The sequence below is a fragment of the Chenopodium quinoa genome, unplaced genomic scaffold (assembly GCF_001683475.1).
Source record: "Chenopodium quinoa cultivar QQ74 unplaced genomic scaffold, ASM168347v1, whole genome shotgun sequence".
NCBI classification, from domain to species: domain Eukaryota; kingdom Viridiplantae; phylum Streptophyta; class Magnoliopsida; order Caryophyllales; family Amaranthaceae; genus Chenopodium; species Chenopodium quinoa.
The window spans coordinates 48,394-74,856 of NW_018744504.1; the positions used below are offsets into that span (position 1 = coordinate 48,394).

The window sequence follows — 26,463 nt, forward strand, 5'->3', positions numbered from 1 at the left end:
TTTGAATTTTTTTTTCAATTTTTGGGATTAAATTCTGGGTTTTTTTTTTCGAAGCTTAATTGTATTAATGTTTTTTTTTTTTAATAATTGGTGCAGATTCAGATATGAAATCGAAGAAGCAAGATACAAGAATGGTGTTTTTGTTTTGTTTTTTTATTAACAATATTGTAATTTTTTTTAAAATTTATATCGTAATTTCTTTTTTGTATTTATATGTTGTAATTTTTTTTTGTATTTATATGTTGTATTTTTTTTTATTATGTATTGTAAATTTGCAAATTTTCGATGATATTGATGTTGCAATTTTCGAAGATATTGATGATGTTTTAATCGATTTATATTACGTTTTGATGTTGTTATGTATTTTAGACTAATTAATTTTTAAGTGGAAAAAACAAAAAAAAAACAAAAAAAAAAAATTATATTTTTTGGCACTTTTGGCACCGGTTAACCGGTGCCAAAAACAACAAAATTATTTTTTTTGGCCATTTTTGGCACCGGTTAACCGGTGCCAATTACGATTTTTGGCACCGGTTCGAACCTGTGCCTTTTAATAACCCTTTTTGGCACCCCTCACATAGGCACCGGTGCCTTAGGCCGAGTTTGAACCGGTGCCAAATTCCTTTTTTCACGTAGTGCACGAACATTTATGACAACAAATAATGGTTATATATGGTTTCAAACGATATTATATGACCCCGCGATGTATTTCCCAAAATTTCAAGACTTTTCATCACCGGGCCTTGAAACCTCTAAATTTATCAAAAAGCGTGGATATTAGACTTTAATTTTGTAATTTTTTGACTTTTTTTTCGCCCGAAAATAAAAATTTCCGAAATTTTTACCATGGTCCCTAATACCCTCCGGGAGTCCCATCGATTGGGTGGAACCATCCAATTTGCCTTTAAACAACCAATTTACCGGCTTACAATTTGCACCGATTTCATTAACTTAAGTCTACCACGAACATTTATGACAACAAATAATGATCATATATGATTCCCAACGACATTATATGCCCCCTACATGTATCCCCAATAATTTCAAGACTTTTCAACACGGGAGGCGAAACCTCCAAAATTTCTCAAAAAGCGTGGATATTAGACTTCAATTTTGGAATTTTTTTGACTTTTTTTCGCCTGAAAATAAAAATGTTTACCATGGTCCCTAATACCCTCCGGGAATCCAATTAGGTTGGTGGAACCATCGAATTTTCCTGTAAACAGCCAATTTACTAGCAACTTGCACTGATTTCATTAACTCAAGCCTACCACAAACATTTATGACAACATATAATGATCTTATATGGTTCCAAACGGTATTATATGACCCTGTGATGTATCCCTTGAAATCTTAAGGCTTTTCGACACCGGGCCCTGAAACCTCTAAAATTACTCAAAAATCGTAGATATTAGCCTTCAATTAAGTTTAGGTCAACATAATTAATTTTGAGATATTTGAGCTGTAAAGTTTAAAAACACCCAAATTAGACTCTTGCTTAGATATTAGTACCACAAACCAAATTAATTGAAGTTTACTATCCCAAGTTTGAGATTGGCCAGCTTAATTAGACCCTTGCTTAGATTTTAGTACCATGAACCAAATCTACAAGCGCTTTGAAAACGGTTGCAATACTGTGACTGCGTAAAAATCGGCCGCATATTTTATATTTTGCAACCGTTTTAATGACGGCCGTACAAAAATGGTCGCAATTTAATTTGACCGAATTTTAGTTGTGCATAGTGTTTTATAATATATTGTGATCATCCATTCGGGCACCATTGTCATTTTCTAAATTTAATCCGAAAAGAAAATAATATTACTATCCTAATAATCAAAGTGCACAAATTCTTATATGTTGCTCGTCACATTGTGTGGCCTGCTATAATGGGATTACTCTATTAGTGTTATAGAGGTTACTCAGTCAGTGTTACATGAGGTTACTTCGTCAATTATATAGGGGTTATTTGGTCAGTGTCAAAGAAGTTTTTTGGTTAGTGTTATAGGGGGGATTACTTTTTTTTTTTTAACAATCGGTGTGGTTTACCAAATACAAAACTGGCTAATTAAAGTGTGGTTAGAGTAACTTTCTAACGTATGTAAACCAAGGAGGATCGAAAATTCCATATAATTCATAAATGGATAATGTTAGATTGAATTATTATAATAGGAGGATTGAAAATTCCATATAATTCATAAATGAATAATGTTAGATTAAATTATTAATAATGTAGATAGAAAATAAAATATAACGAAACCTTATTGTATTATAGATACAGTGATTTAATTATCACAAATGATAATTTGGTGTCTTTTATTTCGTGGAAGGCGTAGAAAGGGTGTCAAATATTTGTGAGGGAAAAATCGATTCTCTAAATAAGTAAATGTTTGATACCAACCATCTAATGTTCAAAATTAGGCATCCCGAAAAAAAAGCTAAAACCATCAAATACATATAATTATAATAAGACATATTTGTTGTCCTCCAAAGAATAAGGAATCGACCTAACATCTAAGAGTACTATTCTATTTTGTTTGTCTTGTTTCTAAGTTATTCCAACTTTTGCTCTCTCCTTTCCAATCATAAGACAACAGGCCTTCTTATTGGGGGATAAAATAAAATTATAAATTGGAAAAAATAAAGATAGATATTAAGTTTGTGTATGTTATTCGTCATTAGGTGCATAATATTTGATTGAAGAGAGGGAAGTCTCTCTCTTCCCATCCTTCCAAATGGGCTCTAGTGGAGAACTCTCTCTAGAGCAAATAAAGAACGAGAATGTCGATCTTGTAAGTACCAACAATTTTAAATTGCGGAATATATATATCTCGTATATAATTGCAGAGTGATTTAACCGCAACTCTTCAAAATGCTAATTCTTAAATCTCGCATTTGAGTTTTTTTTTTTTTCCTTTTTTGCTATAACACCCCCAATTAAATGACTTCCACTTTTTCATTTTTTGTTCTATTAACTTTCACATCTTACATACCGTGAGTTAGCACGAATACAATCTAGTATAAAATAAAAAATAAAAAAGTGTCTAACGGTGAATGCATGGGTTTTAATATAATATAGGAGCAAATCCCAGTGGAAGAAGTATTTCAACTATTGAAATGTACCAAAGAAGGCTTAAGCTCCACAGAAAAGAATGATAGGCTCAAAATATTTGGCCCAAACAAACTTGAGGAAAAGAAGGCAAGAAACATACATACTACGTATATGATTTGTTTTAATTTATTATTGTCAAGCTTTATATTATATATACTTGTAACATGTATGGAATGCATGAATAAGAATAAAACAATTGTGCAGGAATCCAAAATACTGAAATTTCTGGGGTTCATGTGGAATCCTTTATCATGGGTGATGGAGTTGGCTGCTATCATGGCTATTGTTTTAGCAAATGGAGGAGGCAGACCTCCAGATTGGCAAGACTTTGTTGGAATTGTTGTCCTACTTGTAATCAACTCAACCATTAGTTTCATCGAAGAAAACAATGCAGGGAATGCTGCTGCCTCTCTAATGGCCAATCTTGCTCCCAAAACAAAGGTACCATTAATTTAATTTAACTTATATAGTAGGAGTATTTGTTTTAATTTAATGTGTATGTGTATGTGTATGTGTGTGCCCAGGTATTAAGAGATGGCAAATGGGGCGAGGAAGATGCATCGATTCTAGTTCCTGGAGATATTATTAGTATTAAGTTGGGAGATATTATTCCGGCAGATGCTCGACTCTTAGAAGGGGATCCCTTGAAGGTAGATCAAGCTGCCCTTACCGGTGAATCATTGCCTGTCACTAAGAGCCCTGGTAGCGGAGTCTTCTCCGGTTCAACCTGCAAACAAGGTGAAATTGAGGCTATTGTCATTGCTACCGGTGTCCACACTTTCTTTGGCAAAGCTGCTCACTTGGTGGATAGCACCAACCATGTTGGCCATTTTCAAAAGGTAATGATTATCAATTTTCTATTCTTAAAGATAATTAAACTCTCTTCGTATTTAATAAATTTGTTGAATCAATGTGATATGATATACAGGTGTTGACTTCCATTGGTAACTTTTGCATCGTCTCCATTGCTGTTGGTATGTTGATTGAGATTATAGTGATGTTTCCCATCCAACATAGAAGGTACAGGGAAGGGATTGACAACCTCTTGGTTCTTCTAATCGGAGGGATTCCAATTGCGATGCCCACGGTGTTGTCTGTGACAATGGCTATTGGCTCTCATCGATTATCCCAACAGGGAGCTATCACCAAGAGGATGACAGCCATTGAAGAAATGGCTGGTATGGATGTCCTCTGTAGCGACAAAACCGGTACCCTTACTCTTAATAAATTAACTGTTGACAAGGCCCTTATTGAGGTCTTCTCCAAGGGTGTAGACAGGGACAATGTGGTCTTGTTAGGTGCGCGTGCCTCTAGAGTTGAAAATCAAGATGCCATTGATGCTTGCATAGTTGGGATGTTAAGTGATCCTAAAGAGGTACATATATATTACACTAACAATAAATATACAAATTTCTCAATATATACTACATATATGTTTTGTTTGATCAGATCAACTACTGTTATATTAAGTTGTAGATTTAACTTGTTCAAAATTTCTTGAGTCTTGTAGGCAAGAGAAGGAATAGAAGAGATACATTTCCTACCTTTCAATCCTGTAGAAAAGCGTACTGCCATTACTTACATCGACCCAAACGGAATTTGGCATAGGGTTAGCAAAGGTGCTCCCGAACAGGTAATATCTACGTACCAAGAGAAAAGAAATGGATATTTTTTATACTCTAAGGTAATTTAGTTTTTATAAAAAAATTTATCTTTTATTCTTTTTTCCCCTCTTTTTGTACCTTGTACAGATCATTGAGCTTTGTGACCTCAAGGGTGAGGCTTTAAAAAAGGCTCATGCTGTGATTGATAGTTATGCTGATCGTGGACTAAGATCTTTAGCTATTGCTAGGCAGGTAATGCATGTTTTTTTTTTTTTTTTTTTTTTTTTTTTTATTCTTTTTCAAAGGGAAAAAAGAAACAGAGTATTATTTCCTTTTACAACCTCTGTTTCATATTATTTGCAACGGTTAGACATTTATCCTCTCTACTTTATGTCAAATCGTTGCAAATATTTAATAAGTGTTTTATTAAAACAAACTTAAATTTCCTCTATCTTGGCTTAGACCGTGCCAGAGAAAACTAAGGAGAGTAGTGGCAGCCCATGGGAGTTTGTAGGCCTCTTGCCACTTTTTGATCCCCCAAGACATGACAGTGCAGAGACTATTCGTCGGGCACTTGATCTCGGTGTCAATGTTAAGATGATCACTGGTGACCAGCTTGCTATAGGAAAGGAGACTGGTCGTAGGCTTGGCATGGGCACCAACATGTATCCTTCTTCTACCCTTGTAGGACAAAACATGGACGAGTCTATTGCTTCGATTCCTGTAGAAGAGCTCATCGAAAAGGCTGATGGTTTTGCTGGAGTGTTCCCCGGTATAACACGTACCTTTGTTGCATTTCTCAAATTAAAATTCAAAACCAATATAATGGCTTATCTTGTTTTTCATAACCCCCAATACATTATATGCAGAACACAAGTATGAAATTGTAAAAAAGCTGCAAGAAAGAAATCACATTTGCGGTATGACTGGAGATGGTGTGAATGATGCCCCTGCACTAAAGAAGGCAGACATTGGTATCGCGGTGGATGATGCAACAGATGCAGCTAGAAGTGCATCAGACATAGTGTTAACCGAGCCAGGCCTAAGTGTGATAATTAGTGCAGTATTGACTAGTAGGGCCATCTTTCAAAGGATGAAGAATTATACCATATACGCCGTTTCAATTACTATTCGTATAGTGTTTGGATTTCTGCTAGTTGTCCTTATATGGAAATACGACTTTCCTCCTTTCATGGTCTTGATCATTGCCATCCTCAACGACGGTACCATAATGACAATATCTAAGGATAGGGTGAAGCCCTCACCAGTGCCGAATTCCTGGAAACTAAATGAGATCTTTGTCACTGGAATCATTCTTGGCAGTTACATGGCTCTCACTACTGTTGTATTTTTCTTTATGGCACATGATACTCAACTATTCACTGTGAGTCAATCACCATGCTACTAATAATCAACTAATATAACTGATAGAGTATAAAACATAATCCTAGGCCTTATAAAACATAATCCTGGGCCTCAACCATCAGCTTAAGTTTTTGATTGAGTTGGTTCTTATCTAACTTGTAATATGTTTGTTGTGTAGGATTGGTTCGGTGTAAGACCAATCAAGGCCAATGATGATGAACTAACAGCAGCTCTATACCTTCAAGTGAGTATCATCAGTCAAGCGCTCATATTTGTTACCCGATCAAGGAGTTGGTCTTTTGTAGAACGACCGGGTATTCTTCTAATGTTTGCCTTCCTTGCTGCTCAACTAGTAGCTACACTCATTGCAGTATACGCTGAGTGGGACTTTGCTAGGGTGACTGGTATTGGATGGGGATGGGCTGGGGTCATTTGGCTCTACAGCATTGTCACATACATACCCCTTGACATCCTTAAATTTGTCGCTCGTTACTCCTTAACAGGTCAAGCATGGGACAACATGATCCAAAATAAGGTAGCATTGAACCATACTACACCAATTTAATGCTCATATTATTGAAGATGCCCTAATTTCTCATGCTAAGAAACAAATTTTATTTCTCATATGACATTTTCGTAAATAAACCAACAACTTTATTTAAATGTGGAGCCCACAATAATGAAAAAATTGTTATTATTCACGAAAATGTCCCCATGAGAAATAAATTTCGGTGAGAAATAGGGAATTTCCCCTATTTAAGTATTTCACACATATTTAATTCCATATTTTGTAGACAGCTTTCACCACGAAAAGAGATTATGGCAAGGGGGAACGAGAGGTGCAGTGGGTCGTAGCTCAACGTACCCTTCATGGTCTCCAATCACCTGCAAATGATGGCTTGTTGAATGACACCAATAACTATCGAGAACTGTCTGAGATAGCTGAGCAAGCCAAAAAGCGAGCTGAAATGGCAAGGTATATCTAATCTTTAGGTTATAATTTAGGGGTAAATACAAGTTAATCTTTGAGATACACAAATTTTGTTTATCACATCACAGTTTTATAAATAAATCAACAACTTTTTCAATAAAAGTGGGTCCCACGGTGATGATGAGTTTATCCCAGAGATTAACTGGGCTCCCTCATAATTTAGTCTTCTTTTTCAAGTATTTTATACGCTTATAATTTCATTGGGATTTTGTCTTTAGGAGATATCTTTTGCAAAGCATAATGCAAAACAATTTTATTCATGACTAAATTTTGTTTTTTGTATGCTAAAAATGTATAAATTCAATTTCTTTGCTAAGGATGTGAGCATGATCCCCAAATATAATTTTTAATCACGTAAAATTGCAAATGGTTCAAACAAATATCAATGAATGAAGTTATTTGAGTGCAGGCTGCAGGAATTGCACACTTTAAAGGGACGCGTTGAGTCTGTGGTTAAGACCAAGGGATTGGACATTGATACCATTCAACAAAGCTACACTGTATAAAAATGAAGGAATAATTCCAAGCATACAGAGGAATATGAATGGAAGTGGAAGATACAAAAGCAATTAAGATATAGTTACTATGTTTTAGGAATTAACTATTAGTTTAAAATTTCATGGCATAAGGTTGTATACTTGTATTAGACCAAAATTACTACACAAAAAGGGTAAAAAATTGAATGTCTTATTATATGGAATGAAACAATTTTTCTGCACATTTACTACATGCATTAAATAAAAATGATTCAAATCCAAATTAAAGTACTCTAACTCAGTAGTTGATACTCCTTCCGTTTTCATATGATAGTATATGGAATCACTCCCGTACAACAAGAAAAGAAGAATATTTAAAATCTAAAATCAAAGTACAAAAACAGCTCATGATTAGTTTTGCCTTATTTATTTATTTATTTATTTTTTGGGAAAGTATCAGCCAAAATTGAATGCATTCAAGTGAGAGATTTCCTTACTTAGAGTCATGGCATCATCAATCTATTATCAATTAATTTAACCAATCAAAATTCTTTTGAAATTTAATCAACTAATTTGCCTTTAATTCGCAAAATTACTAGCTTTGAAAATATTTAATATGGGTTAAATTGGAAGAAAAAAAAAAGTTAAGTTAAAAATGAAAAATGTTTTCTCTGTTTCTTTATAGTTGCAACACACACTTTATCACGGTATTTAAGAAAAGTGGATTTCGAATGATATAATACACTTAAAATGAGGTTAATATGTTGTTAAGAGTATAATCAAGTGGGTCATATGTTTTAAATAAAGGTAATAGGGAATTGAAATTCTATATTATAACCTTAAAGACTTCGAAATTCTACGTTGTGTCCATGGTTTTTAAAAAGTCTACATTATAACCCCAAGGTCCACTTAGTGACTTTGGTGTACCCTTGACACTAAATCTCTGTTAGTATGTTCCGTTATCTTTAACGAAGCAACGTATGATTGGCTTACAAAAAAAACAATATAATAAAATAAATAAATAATAATAAAAAAAAAAACCAAAACCACCCAGCCCGCTGCCACCACCAGCCCATCCCCTTTTCCCCCGGAGCGTCGGCCACCGCCCAGACTCCTTCCCCTCCCCCGATGTTGGTGCTGCCTCGACCACCTCCTCTTACCCTTTCGAACACCACGAAATCCAGCGAATTCTCCCAAATCCCAACCCCCAAATTCCAAACCATATCCCTAGCCTTCTGTTAACCTATGGCAGTAGAAGGCTATGGCTAAGAGAGAGAGAAAAGGAATAAGAGCAGAAGGCTACGGCGGCGGAGGTGGCGGTGAGGGTGAGGAGAGGTGCAGCTCAATGCTTTCCGAGTTTTCGGCGATTGGGGAGGCTATTTAAGGTTTTTTCGAGGGGAGGGGGAAGGGTATGCGAGATTTTACGGGGAAAGAGGAGGGTGGTCTGGGCATCGCCGACACCGGGGGAGGGGAAGGGGTCTGGGCGGCGATCGCTGGTTGAGGTTGAGGGTAAGTCTGGTCGTCGGTTGCAGCGGCTGGCTGTGGGTGGCTGGGGTTGGTGGTTTTGATTTTTTTATTATTATTTTTTTTTGAAGATAACAGAACATACTAACGGATAGGGGTGTACAAAAACTGGACCGGACCTGAAACCGGACCTGAACCGACCTGATCCGGACCGGACCTGACCCGGACCTGTTGATTCAGGTCCGGTCCCGGTCCTTAAAAATCAAGGTTCCCGGTTCCGGTCCGGACCCGGTCTAAACCCGGGGTTTTCAGGTTCGGACCTGAAACCCGGAAAAATTGTATTTTTTTAAAAAAAAAAAAAAAAAAAAAAAAAAAAAAAATTAAAAAATCAAAATAACGCTGCTGCTTGAGTGACGCTTCAGTTCTCTTTCATTTCATTCTAACCCTAACAAACAGGCTGTCTCCCCCTCTCCCTCACGCTCACTGTCTCCAGTCTCAGCCCAACGAGGCAACGCCCACCGCCGACACCTCCTGCCTTCCTCACTCTCTCAGGCGAAGCCCAGGCTCCCACCGACCACCGCATGAGACAGCTACTGCGCGATTTTCCATTTCTCCGGTAAGTTATTTTTTTTTTTTAATGTAAATCTAAATTATCTAATTATGTTTGGGTATTTTGTATTCGAAATAATGAATTAAGTGTTAGAATTTATATGTTTATTCATGTTTCAATTGCTTATAATGATTATTTGATGTTTGCATGTTGAATTTCTTTTTTTTACTTCAATGTTTTCGAATTTATGTTTTTCTTTTTTGGTTTATTTTCGAATTTCTTTCAAATTTATGTTTTTTTTTTTGGTTTTTTTTAGTTTAAAGTTTAGGGTTTTAGGGTTTAATGTTTAGAATTGATAACAAGTATGGTTTATCTTCGAATTTATGTTTTTTTTTTTTTTGGTTTTTTTTAGTTTAAAGTTTAGGGTTTTAGGGTTTAATAAAATCAGAAGAGCAGAGAAAGTAGTGATTAGATTGTAAACATCTAGTAGTCTAGTGTTTATCTAGTACTTTGCATTGACCTTTGGCATGGCTTCAAATTGAATAGTTGATTTTATGCATTCGGATGCATAAATTCTATGTTATTAGTCATTATATAAGCGTTGTTGCATAAACTTATCATTGCAGAAAAATGCACTGGTTGAGAAATAGCAGATCTATAAATATTGGTCTGAATTCCTTACAATTTAGCACCAATTCTTCAGGAGTTTGAGTAAATTCTGACATATAATATAGGAACATGAATAATGTCTGAATTTCTATGTTATTTCTATGTTCGGTGTCACCTAAATTTATCACTGCAGTTATGGGGAAGAATAACTATGTAGACCTTGGGGTTATAGTGTAGACTTTTCAAAAATCATGGACACAGTGTAGAATTTCAAAATCTTCAAGGTTATAATGTAGAATTTTCCAAGGTAATAATACAATTTTCACCGTAAATTTTTTTTTTTTTTATGTTGTGTTGCAACTAGAGCTGGTTATTGGGTAGGGTAGCTCAATGATAATAGGGTTAAGGCCAAGCTTAAAGGGCTCTTAATGGACATGGCCTTTAATGGATAGGGCTCTTGTTGGGTAGGGTCAACATAGGGCTAAAACATTTTTTCAATTTAATTGATAAAGAAAATAGATAATGTAAAAATAATTAAATATAGATAAATTTGTATCCATGTATACTTATTAATGGCTTTGTCCAATATTTATTTTAATTGATATTTTGTAGGCTTGCCCATTATCGACCCTCTATTGACCCGCGATCCGATGTTGACCTTTATAAAATGTGACCCACTTTGACTCGACCCGCAACTGAACCGCACTGACTCTAACCCGACCCGCCCAATAACCAAGTCTAGTTGCAACTATTGTGACATTTTCATTTTAGGAAGTGTTGAACTATAAAGAAACGGAGAAAGTATTTAGGGCATGTTCTCATTGACTGAACTCAGCTAAAATGAATTGAGCTGAATTGAACTGAACTGAACTGAAATGAATATTTTATAAGATAAGGAAATTAGAAGCTAAACTGAACTAAACTGAACTGAAAAAAAAATGTATGAGAGCAGGCCCTTAATATGGGTAGTTTTTTTTTTTTTTTTTTTGAAACGATCAAATTAAAATATGAGACTAAGGGCCTGTTCTCAATTCTCATATGTTTATTTTCAGTTCAGTTCACTTCAGTTCAGCTCAACTCAATTCAGTTCAGCTGAGTTCAATATATGAGAACAGGCCCTAACAATTAGAAAAGAAAGGAGTATTTGATTATTACATATGTGCATTTCCCTATCACCGTATCACGTACATATGATTGTTGCATGTGAAATAATGATGATCCTGTAATCCTCACTTGATTTTTACCGAGTTTAAATAATCCTTATTGTTCTGAGTTTTACCTGCATTTTCAATGGTTAAATGATGGACTAATGTGGTGAGTGGTGACCAAAGTTGAGGTTTTAGTATATTTATTTGTTTATTAATATGGTGGCCAAGTTTTGTACTTCCTCCGTTTTTTTTTTTTAAATTAATTTGTTTCTTTTATCATGCTTATCAAAGCAAAATTTTAACAATCAGTAGCTATAATTCTCCACAACTAAATATTATGATAGTACTTATTGAGACAAATTTAAAAAGATCCTATATGAATATGTTTTTTCCTTCCATATTACTCACAAAATATGGTCCAATGAGGAATGGTAAATAGCATAAACGTCAAAGTGGATCAAGTAAAAAAGAACAGAAGAGATATATACTAGCCTTCTTATATATCAATATATGTATATGTTATTACAGCGTCTAAGATTTTGGGCATATGTTATAAGAAAATCACTTAAAATACCTACATGACTACAAGTCTATAAGAGGGATACACTACCTTACAAAAACATTTTCCTGTATCATTTGCAGTAAACTCGTATTCTTCACTGTGTAAGAAACTTCCGAATGTGTACTATGGTAATCTAACAAGCAAACATATAAGACTCTAAATGTTTACTTTGGGCGTGAACTAAATCAGAAATACATTGAAGTACAGAAAAGAAATCTCACAATCATCAAGTGAGAAGTATTCTGCTTCAAAAACAAGCAGAACTTTCAGCTTTTAAGACCCGTTCTGTAACAGTCTGGCAAAGCCGTCACAGCTACTGGCTTCCAATCCATTCATGTCGAAGCCCTGCATGTAGTCCTTTCGATCAACTGGCGGTCCTTTCCAGCAATTGATCTTTCATTGGATCAACAGTCCACAAATGGTATCATTAATTGGAAGCACCAAACACAAGCTGTGCCACCAACATCATCAATGACAGATTCAGATTTCAGTTTTACATTCAGGATTTACACATTACAATTAGAAAAGCATACAGTGGTACCATTGGCACAAAATAAATCCCAATTAACTTGGATTGTACATTGTCCCAACTTGTAAATGCTACATCTTGGTAAGTTAGAAGCCGTTACATATGGGATCTTCACATTTCTGGATAAGCTCTCTGGCCTACCAGAAGGCAAGCCAGAAATAGGGCCAAGTGAACAGCAAATGAATGCTATATACTCGTGCCTTTAGCTGCCAATCCATCTTCTTTTCCTGGGTGGCCGCTCATGTTTGACTTCAGCATTTGCGGGAGTATCATTTTGAGGGGAGGGCAAAGGTTCACTCTCCATCTTCTTGATTGCCAATGGATCCTTCTCACTTGTCAATGGAAGCTTGAAACGTTCACTCCGCCTCTTCAATTTCTCAACTGTATCCAGGTGGCGACCATCCAATGCTCTTTCATCTCCATCCTTCCCCTCTGAACCTCCAACCTCTTTTCCTCCAGCCAAAGGCTGAATACTATCACAAGCCTCAACCTTCTTGGCAATCTCATCATGAACACCAAAAGATGATCCAGAGCTAGTATTTTTATTCTTGCTAATTTCCTTATTCTTCAAAGATGATGACTTTGAGTAGAGATCATAATCCCTATCCTTATGACTTGTCCAGCGTTCTAGCTTGGACCGCCCTCTCTTTGAATCATGCAGCTCATCATCGGAGGAAACATCTCCTCCCACCTCTCCAGTAAGATTGTGCAATGAGGTATCATGCTCAACCATAGATTGTTCACTCCTGCCCTTGATATCAGCCTACCAAACGCAAATCATATATTGAAAAAAGGTAGACTTCACATAGACATGAAAGGAAGTTATGCATATATATATGGGAATAAAAATAATCCACATAGTAAACAACTCTTCTCAAGCAGGTTTTAAAAAAAAATAGAAAAAACCATACAGATATGATGCAATACTTTTCATCACATGAGCAATTATAAGGTTTTGACGCAAAATAGAAAGCCAGATGCGATTGCTGAAACAAAGCTTTCATAAAGCAGGTATTTAGGGAACATTACACCAAAAGCTGCTGTAAATCCCAAGCTATAAGTTATGGAATATTCGATGGTCACGCGTGACATTTATTTTTACCTCTTGTATTAACTACTCAAATCATCAGACAATTCTACCACTCAGAGGCAGTTAGAAAGATAAACAAAACCAACCTTGTTAAAAAAACATAAATAAAAGACTATTTGATTTGCTTCCTAGTATCAGGTATTAAGCCAAGAGTAAAACCAAAATCAACCATCGTCTTAACCTACTTCCATCTTCCAACCCTCTTCTGCCACCTCCCCTATCTCAACCGCATCCCAGTTCTCCTTCTCCTCTTTCACCCCTCCCTCATTTTTAACATCTTAACCTCCTTTACCACATCCCTCTCCCCAACCTCCTTAACCACATCCATTTCCCCCAAACCTTTAACCACATCCCTCTCCCTCCTCCCCCCCCCCCCCTCCCTCCCCCCGGGCACCTTCTTCCCCATCTCCTTAACCACATCCCTTTCCCCCACCACCTTTTCCCCCACCCCTTTTAACCACATCCCTCTCCCCCACCTCTACAACATCCTCTCTTTGTTCTCAATATCCAAAATTAGGTGAAGCATATAACTTTGATAGTTGATCTTGCTAAAAACCAAAGGATTGTGGTGGTCAATAACAATCATCAAGTTGGTTGTATGGGAGGTGACAGTTCAAAGTGTTGAATGATTTTTATGTTGATTACATAGGTTGAGATTTGGACGAGTACCCTTCTTCCTCAAGGTTTGAAAAACCCATATCATAGGCACTACAAGTATCAGTTATGCAATTGCATGGCATAAATAAAAGTTATAAAACATGTGGTATGAATTAGATAGTTCCAACCCATACCTGAAGCGCAACCATATACCCCCTGAATTATAAGTTCAAATAGATGAAAATGAATTTAGCAAGACAAAAAAAAAATAAAGTTACTTCATCCAGGGACTAGTAACAACATGCTACTCTCTACCTACCCAACAAGCACTGACCCAATAAATTTGCCTGATAAGGTCAACGACCAATTTTAATTTGCATCTTGCAGAGTTGCATCACATAACAGCAAACCCTTTTCCACAATTACAACAAGAATCTATTCCCTATAAGGAGCCTAAATTTAGATTCTGTCAATTTAAATAAGGTGGATCAGCGTAAATGAGAAACCAAAATTAGGGAATTATATAGAACGTACCATCTCATTTGCTAAGCCTTTTTCTCCCTGATATCTCTTGGATGACCCTGAAGTATTGTGGCCTTCAGATTCTCTAGTCCTTTTGACATTTTCTTTGTGCTTTTTCTCATGCAACCTCAGGCTTTCTGAAGAATCAATGGCACGATTATTTCGAGCACTGGACCTCTCTTGCCTTGATCTTTTCCCCTCACTAACAAATTGATTTCCACGTGCATAAGCATCCTCACCTCCTCTGTGTTGCAAACTAGGCTCTTCTTCAACTCTCTCCCTCCTCTTAAGCTGTTCACCATGCCTTCCTGTATCTTTATCGTGACCCTTGTACTCCTCTACACGAGAATGGCCAACCCATATCTTTTCTTCTACATTCCTACTGCTTCTGATAGGAGCTCTTCCATCTTCTCTCTCCCTTCTGGACAAAGTTTCCTCATAAGACTGTTTAGCCCGATACCATTCGTCTCTATCTCTTTGCTGCTCAGCCCTCTCCCTCTCCTTCTGTACCCAAACATCATCCTTAAGCCTAACCAAATGATGATCATCCATGTTGTCTCTAATCCTTGGTTGATCTTCTCGCTTCCGTAAACTTAGGATCCCGTCTCTTTCTCGCTTTCGACGAGTGCTGCTGCTGTCTCTGTGAGAAAGCAAGTGGTCATCTTTTTCAACATGATCCCTTCTTGCATGCTCATCATCTTTCCGTCTCTTAATGTGATGATCATCCAAGATCTCGTGTCGACTTTTTGAAACATCATCCTTCTCCCTGTAACGAAATCCTACATCTTTGTCATGATAACCTCTCCAAATACCATTATCTATAACTTTTCTTGAATGAAGATATTCATCTTTGTCGCTTCTATCAACTTCCCTGGCCTTACTCCTACGCCTAGATACCATTTCATCAGCACGCTCCTGCTTCCTAGCATCTTCAGCTCTAATCCTCCGTCCATGTGGATCTTCATCTCGTCGTTGCCAGCCAGCTTCGGAGAGATCCCTCTCTTTCCTCCGGTCACTACTTTCTGATCTTGCATGGAAATGGTTGACCGCAAGAGGATCCCACTCTCGATGAGAATAATATTCCTCCCTTCCTTTTGCTAAAATGTAATTTCTTTCCATCTCCACTCTCCCCTCACGATCTTTTCTCCGCGAATCATGTCCACCTTCACCATGATTCCGCTTGACATCACCTGGGTAGGAGGAGCGCCCATTTTGCACAACTTCTTCATCAACACCCTCACGCCACTTTTGATGATCTCTGCTGCTTCCAGTTGCCTTACTGTTGTCACTACTTCTGGAAGCCTTAAAGTCGCCCACTTCATCAAGTTCATTATTTTCTTGTGGCTCAACTTGAGAACTTAGTTTTAGTTGCTTTGACTGACTTAGATTCTGTTTTTCCTTTGAGGTATTACTAGAAGAAATCACACTAGAGTCATCTTTTCTTTTTCCAGAATCCACATCAGCTTTATTATCTTCCACTGCAGCAGCTTTCCTTTCCGAACTTCCTTCTCGAACATCTTCCAAGGGAGTGGCAGAGAACGATTTGGGACTGTGCTTACCTTCCATGCTCTCGATAGAATCTTCCCTTTGATAATCAAGAGATCTTCTTTCCAATGCACTCTCTCCTGAAGACATATGAGGAGATCTCTCACGTGCCCTTTCCTTGGTCCACCTGATGAGAAGTATACCAGTAACCATAAACAATACACAAACAAAGGATTTGTACGGTTCATATTAACATAAAAACATAGTTATTTCTATGTAACCGTATAGTGATTCATAATTTCAGAATATCACTTCCAAGGAGGCAGTGGAATTTGACTCTCCCATGGGGATAGGATATAGCCAAAAGAAGTTGATCAAGGATACTTAATAAGACATCTATCTACCCAAACCATCAAAAAACTGCACAGGATTGAAACTTGTCAGCCTATATATTGCAACACTCATGGGCTTCAAGAGGCATAGAATCAGCACAAGTTATGACATACATTAAGACAAGTATCGAAAATGAGAGTGATTCAAAAACCTGTTTATATAACAAAAAAGGCCTCAGCCACAATAGAACACCATCAGGTTTAATTTAGACAGCAATTAGATCTGAGTCATATAATACCAAGTTAAACAACAGCAGTGAAACATCATTACATCCCTCCTCAGTAAGAAGATAATATTACACTGGAGCCTCCCGTACCCAATTTATACCAAGATAGTAAGCACCCTGACAGTCTTGGAGGAAACAGTATGGCAACATATGGCCCAGTATGGTTTTAGTTATATTAGCCACATAAATTAGGATGTGGGAGTAGCTTTGACATGGATGTTTGAACATTTATTGTACTAACTCTTATTTTTTAAGTAACACCACTTTGACTTTTGCACTATTTATACACTAACTTTGACTAAATATTATTAATAAAATATATATATGTATTTTTTTATTATATAGCTAGGGTGGCTAACGCGTGCGATGAGAGCGCCATATCTAGTCTTGTTTGGGGCGCTCTTTCAATTGACAACATAATGAGTAAAAATATGTAAACAAATATTTTTAGGTATAAATGTCCACACTCCACACACTATTCTTAGAAGTAAAAAAAAATAACATTAATGAGGATATTGAGGGCAATTAAGTAAATAAACATTTTATAGAGTAAAATTGTCCAAACACTATTATTAAGTGTTAAATTTTTAAATCATACAAGAAAAGGCTTAGAGGCAATTAACATCATATCAATAAGAGCATATAGGTAAACAAAAATTTTAAAGATATCATAGTTATCACACTATTCATAAGTGTTTTCTCATACTTTTGAAAAGATAGGAACAGGGAAATGTTATTTGATTAGTCACAACACATTGTTTCATGATATCAACTTTTTATATTTTACTAATGGACTATTAAAGATAATGATGGTCAAAGTTGTGCACTGGCATGTGTGCTGGTCAAAGTGATGCACTTACAAAAGCAGAGGGAGTACAATAACAACCAGGATGACAGATGAAAATGAAGAGAAAATGCATAACTAAGAATGTAACAGCATCCAATTGATACCTCTCTTCATATGGCGAGCCAATATTTTCAGAAGAAGCATGATCTCTTGAGCCAGGCTGGTGATCACTTGAAGCTCTTTGAGGTGACAACCTGGCCACTTCCTCTATACCAGCGTGAGAATTTATGATAGGATTCTTTTTTCGAGAATCATCTTCCTTAATATCATCACTTCCCCGTGGATAACTCTCAAAATATCCATCCCCACACTCAGGACCATCCTCATCAACTACAACTACCTGGTCATCCTCTCTAGCTGAATCACTATCTGGATTCTCTCCATCATCATTACCAGCAGATTCATCTTCAATTGAATCCTGCAAAACAATCTATTTGCCCAAGCACCATTTCATCAATACTGACCACACAGTGAGAAATCCAGTGCTTAGTAAGTTAGTACTATTTACCTCAATGACTGAATCTGAATCACGAACACGTGGTGGCCGGGTATCAACAGAGGGCAGGCGCTCGCCATTGCCAGTTTCCACTTGTATGGCTCTGCCAGTTGGCTGAGAGAAGAAATAAAATAACCACTGAGCTCATCTATGCAATGCATGGTAAATGTAACAGAAAACTAGCAGAACTTACCAATGGAGGCCGCACACGAGCAGATCCTTTAGCCAGGTCACCTTGTCCACCATCAACTTTCACAGTATCCACATTTTCAGCCGAGTCATGAATACCAGCTGCTGCTACAAGTTCTGGGGGCATATCAGGATCATACTCCTGATTTCAACAAACAAAAAACATAAGCTTTCTACGTGTTTCATTGCAAGTATATTTTAGGATCAAAAGTAATTTACCTGTTCCGTACGACCACTCTCGTATACACGAATTTTGCTTTGCATAGTAGACTCCAAGCGCAGTTGTTCCTTGAGAAACAAAAACCAATTTAATAACAAACCCTCTTTTGACCACTAAAATCTTAGTCTCAATAACATTGGATCAAGAGCTACATTCATTTCATGCTTCTTAAATACAGCTGAACTTATGGGTTAAATTTCCATTACATCCAAGAATCTTGACTAATCATCCAAAAAGGCCAAATAATGTAATAAGAAAAATAAATAAATAAATAAATAAATAAATAAAGGAAAGAGTAGGAGTAAAGAACAAGATCCACACACCAACTGCTTGCAATATTCTTTCCAGCTCTCCTCATTCAAGCCAAAATTGAAAAAATCAGATACATCTACACCAGTATATTTCCAAGGTTTTTCCTCAAAGCTATCAATGTCAACATCAAAGATAGTCCTGTAGAAACATCAGCAAATGGCACAACAAGAATTAGATCCAAAGTCAAAATAGTTTTTGTTGATTAATAGTATTAGGCTATTAGCTAAGATTTTATGAACTGAGGGTGCATATCTCTATAAGCTACAATACATTACACATTTCATTCACCAGAAATTCCCCGCCATCACAGTAGAACTATAAAATTCCTGAAACTTCTTCTGCTACAAGTCAAATAATCAAACAAAGTATAATGGAGTTTTCTACTGTACTGCCTTTGTAATATCGGGTATACCTAAGGATAGTTCACACTTACTTTCCAATTAGAGAGCAATATAATCATCACCTTGCTCCCCAAATATTATTGATAAACAATATTTTTCAATAGGGAGAAAAAGTACCACAGGAAATACAGGTTAGCCACTGAGAAGTGAAAAACTTTCTCATCAAAAACTAGACAAAGAGATCCCTTCATATGCAGCAGTACATATCTTATAAATTTTTCTCAAATAAAAGTTGCAGACTAAAATTTTCATCCAGTCCAATACACAAAAGAGTAGAACCAAAGCAATGACAGCACATCCATACCATAAGCTCATACTCTATCTGCCCCTAATTTTCTTATCACTTGGGTTGACACAAAGATTAAGGGCCTGTTCTCATAGACTGAACTAAACTGAGCTGAATTGAATATTTTATAAGAGAAGGAAATTAGGAGCTGAACTGAACTGAAAATAAACGTATGAGAATAGGCCCTAAGAGCAATATTTTATTAAAAAAAAAAAAAAAAAGTGGACGGAATGAGAAAAAAATTTGAAGAAAGTGTGAAGAAATTCACGGGCAGAGGGAGGAAGAATAAAAAATAAAATAAAAAAAGGTTAATGGGGTCAGTGACTGTCAACCCAGCTCAAAGCAAGAAACATTTCTTGTTTTTAATGGAGCATGAACATTTAGCAGTGCCTGGGAAAGGGAAAAAATAAAGTTAAATTATTTTCCCCCTGCATTCCAAAATAGTGTGAACAAAGAAAAGGCAGAGCATACTGGAGTTCCATACTTCCATCAGCCTTCTTGATGGATGATTCACTACTTTCCACAGGGGATTGTCATAAAGTTTTATCCACAACTACCATAGCACGTCACTGCCTAGAAAAATAGGCAGTGCCATGACATATTGACATCTTGACGAGAAGTTAGAATTGCCACCCTCAGTTTTAACTAACTGGGGCTCTGGGAGAGGAGTCAAAAGGAAGTATTGATGACAAAAGCAGATAACACCTCGACCTGGTACAAGGGTCATAAGGTTGAACCAAATCATATACAGAAAACGAAACATCTACTTTGCATGGTAGATAATACAAGGGTTCATCAATATGAAGCACACTTTGCCAATGTATGACAATATCAAATACAAAATATAAAAGAAAGCAAAAGGCAGAATTGAATACAAAATAGAGGAAGCATTATCAGCTTCAAGTGAGACTCTAGAGAAATCAAAAAGAGAGGAAGATGCTTAATGTTGAGGATAAGACGTTGGCCCCACTAACAATGTATAAAAAAGCTCAAGGCCCACTAAAGCGAGAGGGGTTCTGCTGCGCCTAGGTGCGCCTCTTTGAAGTGAGGCGTACTATATGGGCAGTTAACAAATTTTGGCTGAAATGCGCCTCGTGCGCCTTGCTTTTTGTGCGCCTAACCCAAAACGCCACGTCCAGACCAAAATAAGCGCTCACCCTGATTGCCTTGCACCTCAGCGCCTAGGCACGCTTTTTCAAACACTGCCCACTAATAGGATCAGAAGCGAGATAATGATCAACTTGGCCATCAGATATCCCATGTTAATTTAATTTATTTTACTTGTTCTTTTTCTGTTGCTTACATGAGAGAAAGATATCTGGATTATGACAGTTAAAATTAATTGGGAACCAAGTGGGTGTTACCGGAGATGTCTCCTGTAAAAATTCTCAGCCAGGATGATGAGTCGATGAGATTAAGGATAGATAGAGGAAATTCTTCAGGTAGTTTAGTGGAAGTCAGGTGAGGGTTACAAGAACTTTCTACAGAGGACCAGGAATACTATGCAAAATGATTCACAAAAATAAAGGTGGAGATGGCATTGAAGAGAATGAAAGTAAGGAAAGCAGTTGCCTCAGATGGTATTCCTATTGAAATATTGAGATGACTTGGAAAGGTTGGTATTGATGGGTTGACAAATATTTTACATAAAATTGGAGGACAAACAAGATGCCCTAGCGATTGGAGGAAAATCACTTTGGTGCTATATTTTAAAAAATGAAGGCGTCCCACAAGACTGTTCAAACTTCAAACTATAGAGGGATAAAGCTTATGAGTTATATAATTAGATTATAGAAGAGGGTGACAAAACATAGAATACAAGTATAATTATTGTGGGCATACGCAAGGACAATCTTCCATAGAAGTTAGCCAACTAATTAGACAAAAGACGGGGTATAACAGGGGGAGAAAGATGTACAGAGTCTAACTTATTTAGAGTAAGACATATAGTAACAAGGTCTTAAGAAGATACAATATGGTGTTTGCTGTTTGTGGATGATATTGTGTTGATTGATGAGACTAGAGCTGGAACTGATACTAATCCCTCTACCCCAAATCAATTGTCACACCAAGCATTGCACATAAATTTATTTGGTAAATTGCTATTGGTATATTTTAATAGAAAAGTAGATGAGATGGGAAATGCTAAAGGGAAAAGTAAAATAAGATAAGGTGGAGTGGGAATGGAGAAGTAACAAAAAAAAAATAATGGGTTCATCAATCCGTGCCATATAAGGAAGTGTGTCATTAAAATTGGACGGATGAAAAAGAAAATCTTGACCAAAAAAAAAAAACATAAAAACAAGTACTCCCCTCCCCCCTCTTCTTTTCTGTTTTAATCACTAACCATTTTAGTCCGTTCACTTTTGTTCTACCCAATTTGCTTTATCCTATTTTGGCTTACCCCTCCTTTTACAATCTCACCCTATATTGCACAAACTCAAATTTGGATACCGTGTCCGACACGGTAACGGATCCTTCGACACCCCAGATTTTATAAAATTTCATATAAGGTCACTCTAAATTTGGGTGTCCTGTCGGAGGTTCAGTGGACACTCGACATAAAGCAGGGTGTCACCCTTTCAACCTCACAATAATCAAATATTTTCACACACACTCTCTTTCTTTATACACTTTTTTCTTACACAAACCACTTTTTTACATTCTCTCTTACTTTATCCTACTTATCTCACAATCACTCACCTTGATATTTTCTCAAATTGCGTAACAGTATCCTAAAAAAAGTCTTTAAAATGCAAAAAGATAATCTACATAGTAACAGTATCCTAAAAAAAGTCTTTAAAATGCAAAAAGATAATCTACATAACGTACTCCTTGCAAGTTGCAACAACGCAAATCTTGGCTCCAAAGGGGGACCAGAAGGCTCTGTTAGGTTTCTCTAATTTCGTCTGAAAATATACTTCCTTATTGGAACAAGGGAGGACGATACGGAATTTAAGATGAGGAGAGAGATAGAGAGTAATAAAGATAGAGATCCATGTCATGAGGAGAGAGATAGAGAGAAAGAATGTGCATATATGGTAATGGTTGCAATATTTGTGAAACTTCCTAAAATGATAATTGTAGCAATATTAAGGGGAACGAATATCCTATAACTTACCTAAACTTGAATAATTTTGTCCAAACTTATCTCAAACAAAGTAACCCAGCAAAATATCATCTAGCAAAACAGAAAAGAGCCAACACAGTTGCAAACTCACTTGTGAGACGGAAGAGTGAATTCCAAACCACGTCCAGGCACATTGCTACCCCAAAAGCCCGTATGAAAACCCTTCTGCACTGGAGGACCTTTCATTCCAGGTGGCCTCCAATCACCCCTTCCACGACCAGCCATAGTGCTTACACTGACTGGGGGGCGAACTTGGCCAGGGGCTCCACCTGAACCAATGGAAGGTCCTCCAGGCAGAGGTGCTGCACCAGGTCTTATATACTGCAAAATCAGCCAGATGACTTATTCAGTATAAAATTGAAGACAAACACAAATAAAAATTGCATAGACTCATCGTATAGTTGCATTTTTTACCCTTTTGCCCCTCTCATTAGAAACAAGGAGAGATAAAGCATAATTTTAACCAAATTGAGAATATAAGGGCATATTATAGATGAATTGATCAAAAAAGAAAATAGAATATGCAGGACGACAAGCAAGCAATCATACGGGTCTGACTGAAAACCTCATAACATAGGTACGCTCTAAAATCCGGTAAAACAAGGAGACATAACCCACTAAGTATTCTGACAAATACGACAAACACTTATCGCATGAAATAATTCACAACCCTATCAAGTCAAAAAAGTAAAAGTTTAATATGAATATGACGTCAGCACAGAGCCAAGGGAACAAATACTGTCTTTACTCAACTATGACTTGAATCAAATTTCTTTTAAAGGTCAGTTCTTGGCTTGCTTTCAGGTTTTTTTTTTTTTTTACACAATTAGGACCACCAACATGTTATGAACAGGAGAATCCCAGAGTTTCAGCATTATTCCCCGATCATATCATGGTAACATGTCTTCTGAATAACAATTCCATCCTCAAAGCATATAAATCTCACAGTAGTCTTTTGCACTTGACTACAACACTGGAGGATCCATTGTCAAAAGGGAATTCAAAATAGCAGAATGGAAAGATTGCATTCAACATGCTCCAAGTGTTTCTTAAATAGACAATGACTTATCCGGAACAGTACCAACCAGAATCTCTTCCCTGTACAATAAATACTGGCATCCTTTAAATGAGGTGGTTATATTATAGTCAAGTATATTTGTATATATTGCACAAATCTTCTGACTGACTACAGAAAGGACAAGGGGGTATACTCCATAAAGTTCACAAAGTATATCTGAGCAAGAGCTTATCCAGCAAGTAGTGGAGTCAGAATGCAGTTCGTGGCCAATCCGAACTCTGAGTCGTGAATTGGAAAGTATACAGCAAACCAAACCAAACCATATAAAGGATTATAGTAGTTCTGGATCTTCTGAAATATCAGTCACAGTTATGTCCTGAATAGAATTAGACCTCATTACAGAATAGAACAAAAGAACTCTTACTACTGTAAGATTCAGGGTAGAGTACGCGGTAGAACAGGCACTTAATTCAAACCTACACCCGATCTCTTTTTACATAAAAGTAAAGCGCGAAAACATAATAATTTGGGGGTAGCGATATCACTGACATATATAAACACATACAAGAAATTGAGGAAATTGTTGGTAATTTTATATCACTGACGTATATAAACACATACAAGAAGTATTCATCTTGTGTAATCTAATCTAATCTCAATCTGAATCTTTGAATCTTATAAAGGCATAATTAGACTATACAATGAATAGAATTACAATAAAAATGTGTGATGGATGTAACAGAAACCCCATATAAACTGACCTTAAACTGAGAATGAAAAGGGTGATAACCATAATTGCTATAACCAACTTTGGGAGCAGTTGAAAGTCCTGCATTAGCATTAAGTTTGGAAGCATCACTAGTCTCTTTGCCTTGAGAAGATTGTCCGGCCTCGTCTCCCCAATCTTGGTCCTCCACAGCCTGAACAACTCCAGCAGCATCGTCATCATCAGCCAGAATCACAAGTGGGTCACCATCTTCATCCTCATCATCGCTCCCAACTATCATGGGCGCCGGCGGAGCGTGCCGAGCATCATTCAGCACAATTTGCAAATCATCCTCACTATCGCTGTCACTGTCCCACTCATCACCACCACCAGCACCACACCCAAAATCTTCGATACCAAAGTTATGGTGTTTGTCCAATTGATTCTGAAACGCATCTACATCTTCTACCTCTACATCATCTACTAGCTGTTGGTCGTTGACATCGGCAGTCAGTAAAACCCTAGCTCCGTCGGCAGCGGCGGCGGCGGCGGCAGAACTGTTGGAATCTTCTTGACCCGTATTCTCTTCGGACTTATCAACACGCTGGGAATCTTCATTATCATTGTCGTGAACATCAAGCTGCTGCTTCATATGAGAGTAATTTGAATTGGGAATATCATCTGCGTCTTCTGATTCAAGATTGAGATCAATCGGACGGGAGGGAGGTGGAGGTTGTAACGCCGGAGTCGGAGTCGGAATCGGAGTCGGCGCCGGCGGCGGGAGGGAAGATGACGATGAAGGGAATGAACTGAGGACGTCTGTGTAGAGATCTCCGAACTCGTCGTCATCTTCCATTGCAGTGGTTGAAATTACTAGAGTAATGAAAAACAGAAAATTGATAATAAAAATAATTGCATAAGATTGGTTTAGGTTTGATATAATTTCAAGAACAAGGAATTCGAGAGAAGAGGGAAGGGAAGGGAAGGAAGAGAAGCCTCACTACAAGTTTTACTCGCAGGAATTCGTGATTTTCTCCACCTCCTCGCTCTTCAACCTAATTTTATATTGGGCCCTAATTTTACCTCATTTTGCGATCAATCAACAATTTCAAGCTCGGCTCGACCTTCTTTTGGTTTAAAAGTAAATACAAGTACATCAAGAGATTCAAGACTCCCAAACAAGTTTAGGTACAAAATGTTTGATTATGTTACCCTAACTTTGTCCCGTTTCAGATCTTGATATCATGTTAAAAAAATCATTTATTTAATGCGACAAAATAATAAAGACTTAGGGGTTGTTCTTTTCGGCTTAATTTCAGTTCAGTTCAACTCCAATCAGTTTAATTCAGTTCAGTTCCTATCAGTTCAGTTCAACTCTAATCAGTTTAATTCAGTTCAGTTACAATCAGTTCAGTTCAATTCAGTTCTTAATTCCCTTCTCTCATAAACACTTCATTTCATTTCAGTTCAGCTCCAATCAATTCAGTTCAGTTTAATTCAATTCAGCTCAGCTCAGTTCAGTAAATCTAAACATGCAGCTTTTGTTATTCTAAATTCCCAATTTTCTTGAATCTTTCATTCACAGTTCTCTCACCTCTTGGAACTATCCCATAGAAGTGAAGCCATTAAATAAAACTCGAGAGGGCTAGACTTATCTACAACTCGACTTTATGCAAATTAAGAAAGCGAAATTTTCTTTGGTAACCATCAGCTTTTTATTTTTCACTTTGGTAAATTGCAAATTTTTTTATTAATCTTATGTTATGGATTATAAATCACTCATGGCATTGAAAAACACCCCCACCCCTACGAGCCACCCTACTGCACCCTAGCACCTTACCCACTGGCGCCTACCCCCCTCCTACGCCAGCGATCCCACTCACTCCCTTTCCCCACCCTGACATCGTTCAATACTCAATGTATTAAAGTGAAAATCGAAAGAAACATGTTTTTGTTATTGTTTAGCTTACTTTATACACTAAACTTAGGTCTAGTTTCAATAGGCAGGTTAATTTATAAATGGTTAAGTCGACTACTCATCGGTCCATGGTTATGGGACCGATGTACCTTTTGGTGGGCTTGGGGGGAATGTGGACCATAACTACTTTGCAGGTGGTTCGGGTTATGGAGGTGGTGG

At 37.0% G+C, this 26,463-nt stretch overlaps 2 protein-coding genes across 2 annotated transcripts; one reads left to right on the forward strand and one right to left on the reverse strand.

The window, feature by feature from the left end:
- The first annotated feature begins 1,905 nt into the window (after positions 1-1,905).
- Positions 1,906-7,850, forward strand: LOC110698276 (ATPase 8, plasma membrane-type-like). The gene is made up of 12 exons (XM_021875667.1): positions 1,906-2,790; positions 3,078-3,197; positions 3,315-3,551; positions 3,635-3,949; positions 4,039-4,485; positions 4,621-4,743; positions 4,862-4,966; positions 5,177-5,486; positions 5,584-6,098; positions 6,258-6,614; positions 6,874-7,055; positions 7,480-7,850. Exons 1-12 carry the CDS (start codon positions 2,734-2,736, stop codon positions 7,574-7,576), a joined length of 2,865 nt encoding a protein of 954 aa, XP_021731359.1. The 5' UTR covers positions 1,906-2,733; the 3' UTR covers positions 7,577-7,850.
- Positions 7,851-11,779: 3,929 nt separating this feature from the next.
- LOC110698277 (FIP1[V]-like protein) lies at positions 11,780-25,414 on the reverse strand. The gene is made up of 9 exons (XM_021875668.1): positions 24,382-25,414; positions 22,694-22,923; positions 18,797-18,923; positions 18,473-18,541; positions 18,258-18,395; positions 18,077-18,178; positions 17,673-17,998; positions 14,630-16,289; positions 11,780-13,171 (listed from the first exon to the last, which is right to left on the reverse strand). Exons 1-9 carry the CDS (start codon positions 25,180-25,182, stop codon positions 12,611-12,613), a joined length of 4,014 nt encoding a protein of 1,337 aa, XP_021731360.1. The 5' UTR covers positions 25,183-25,414; the 3' UTR covers positions 11,780-12,610.
- Between the last annotated feature and the right edge of the window lie 1,049 nt (positions 25,415-26,463).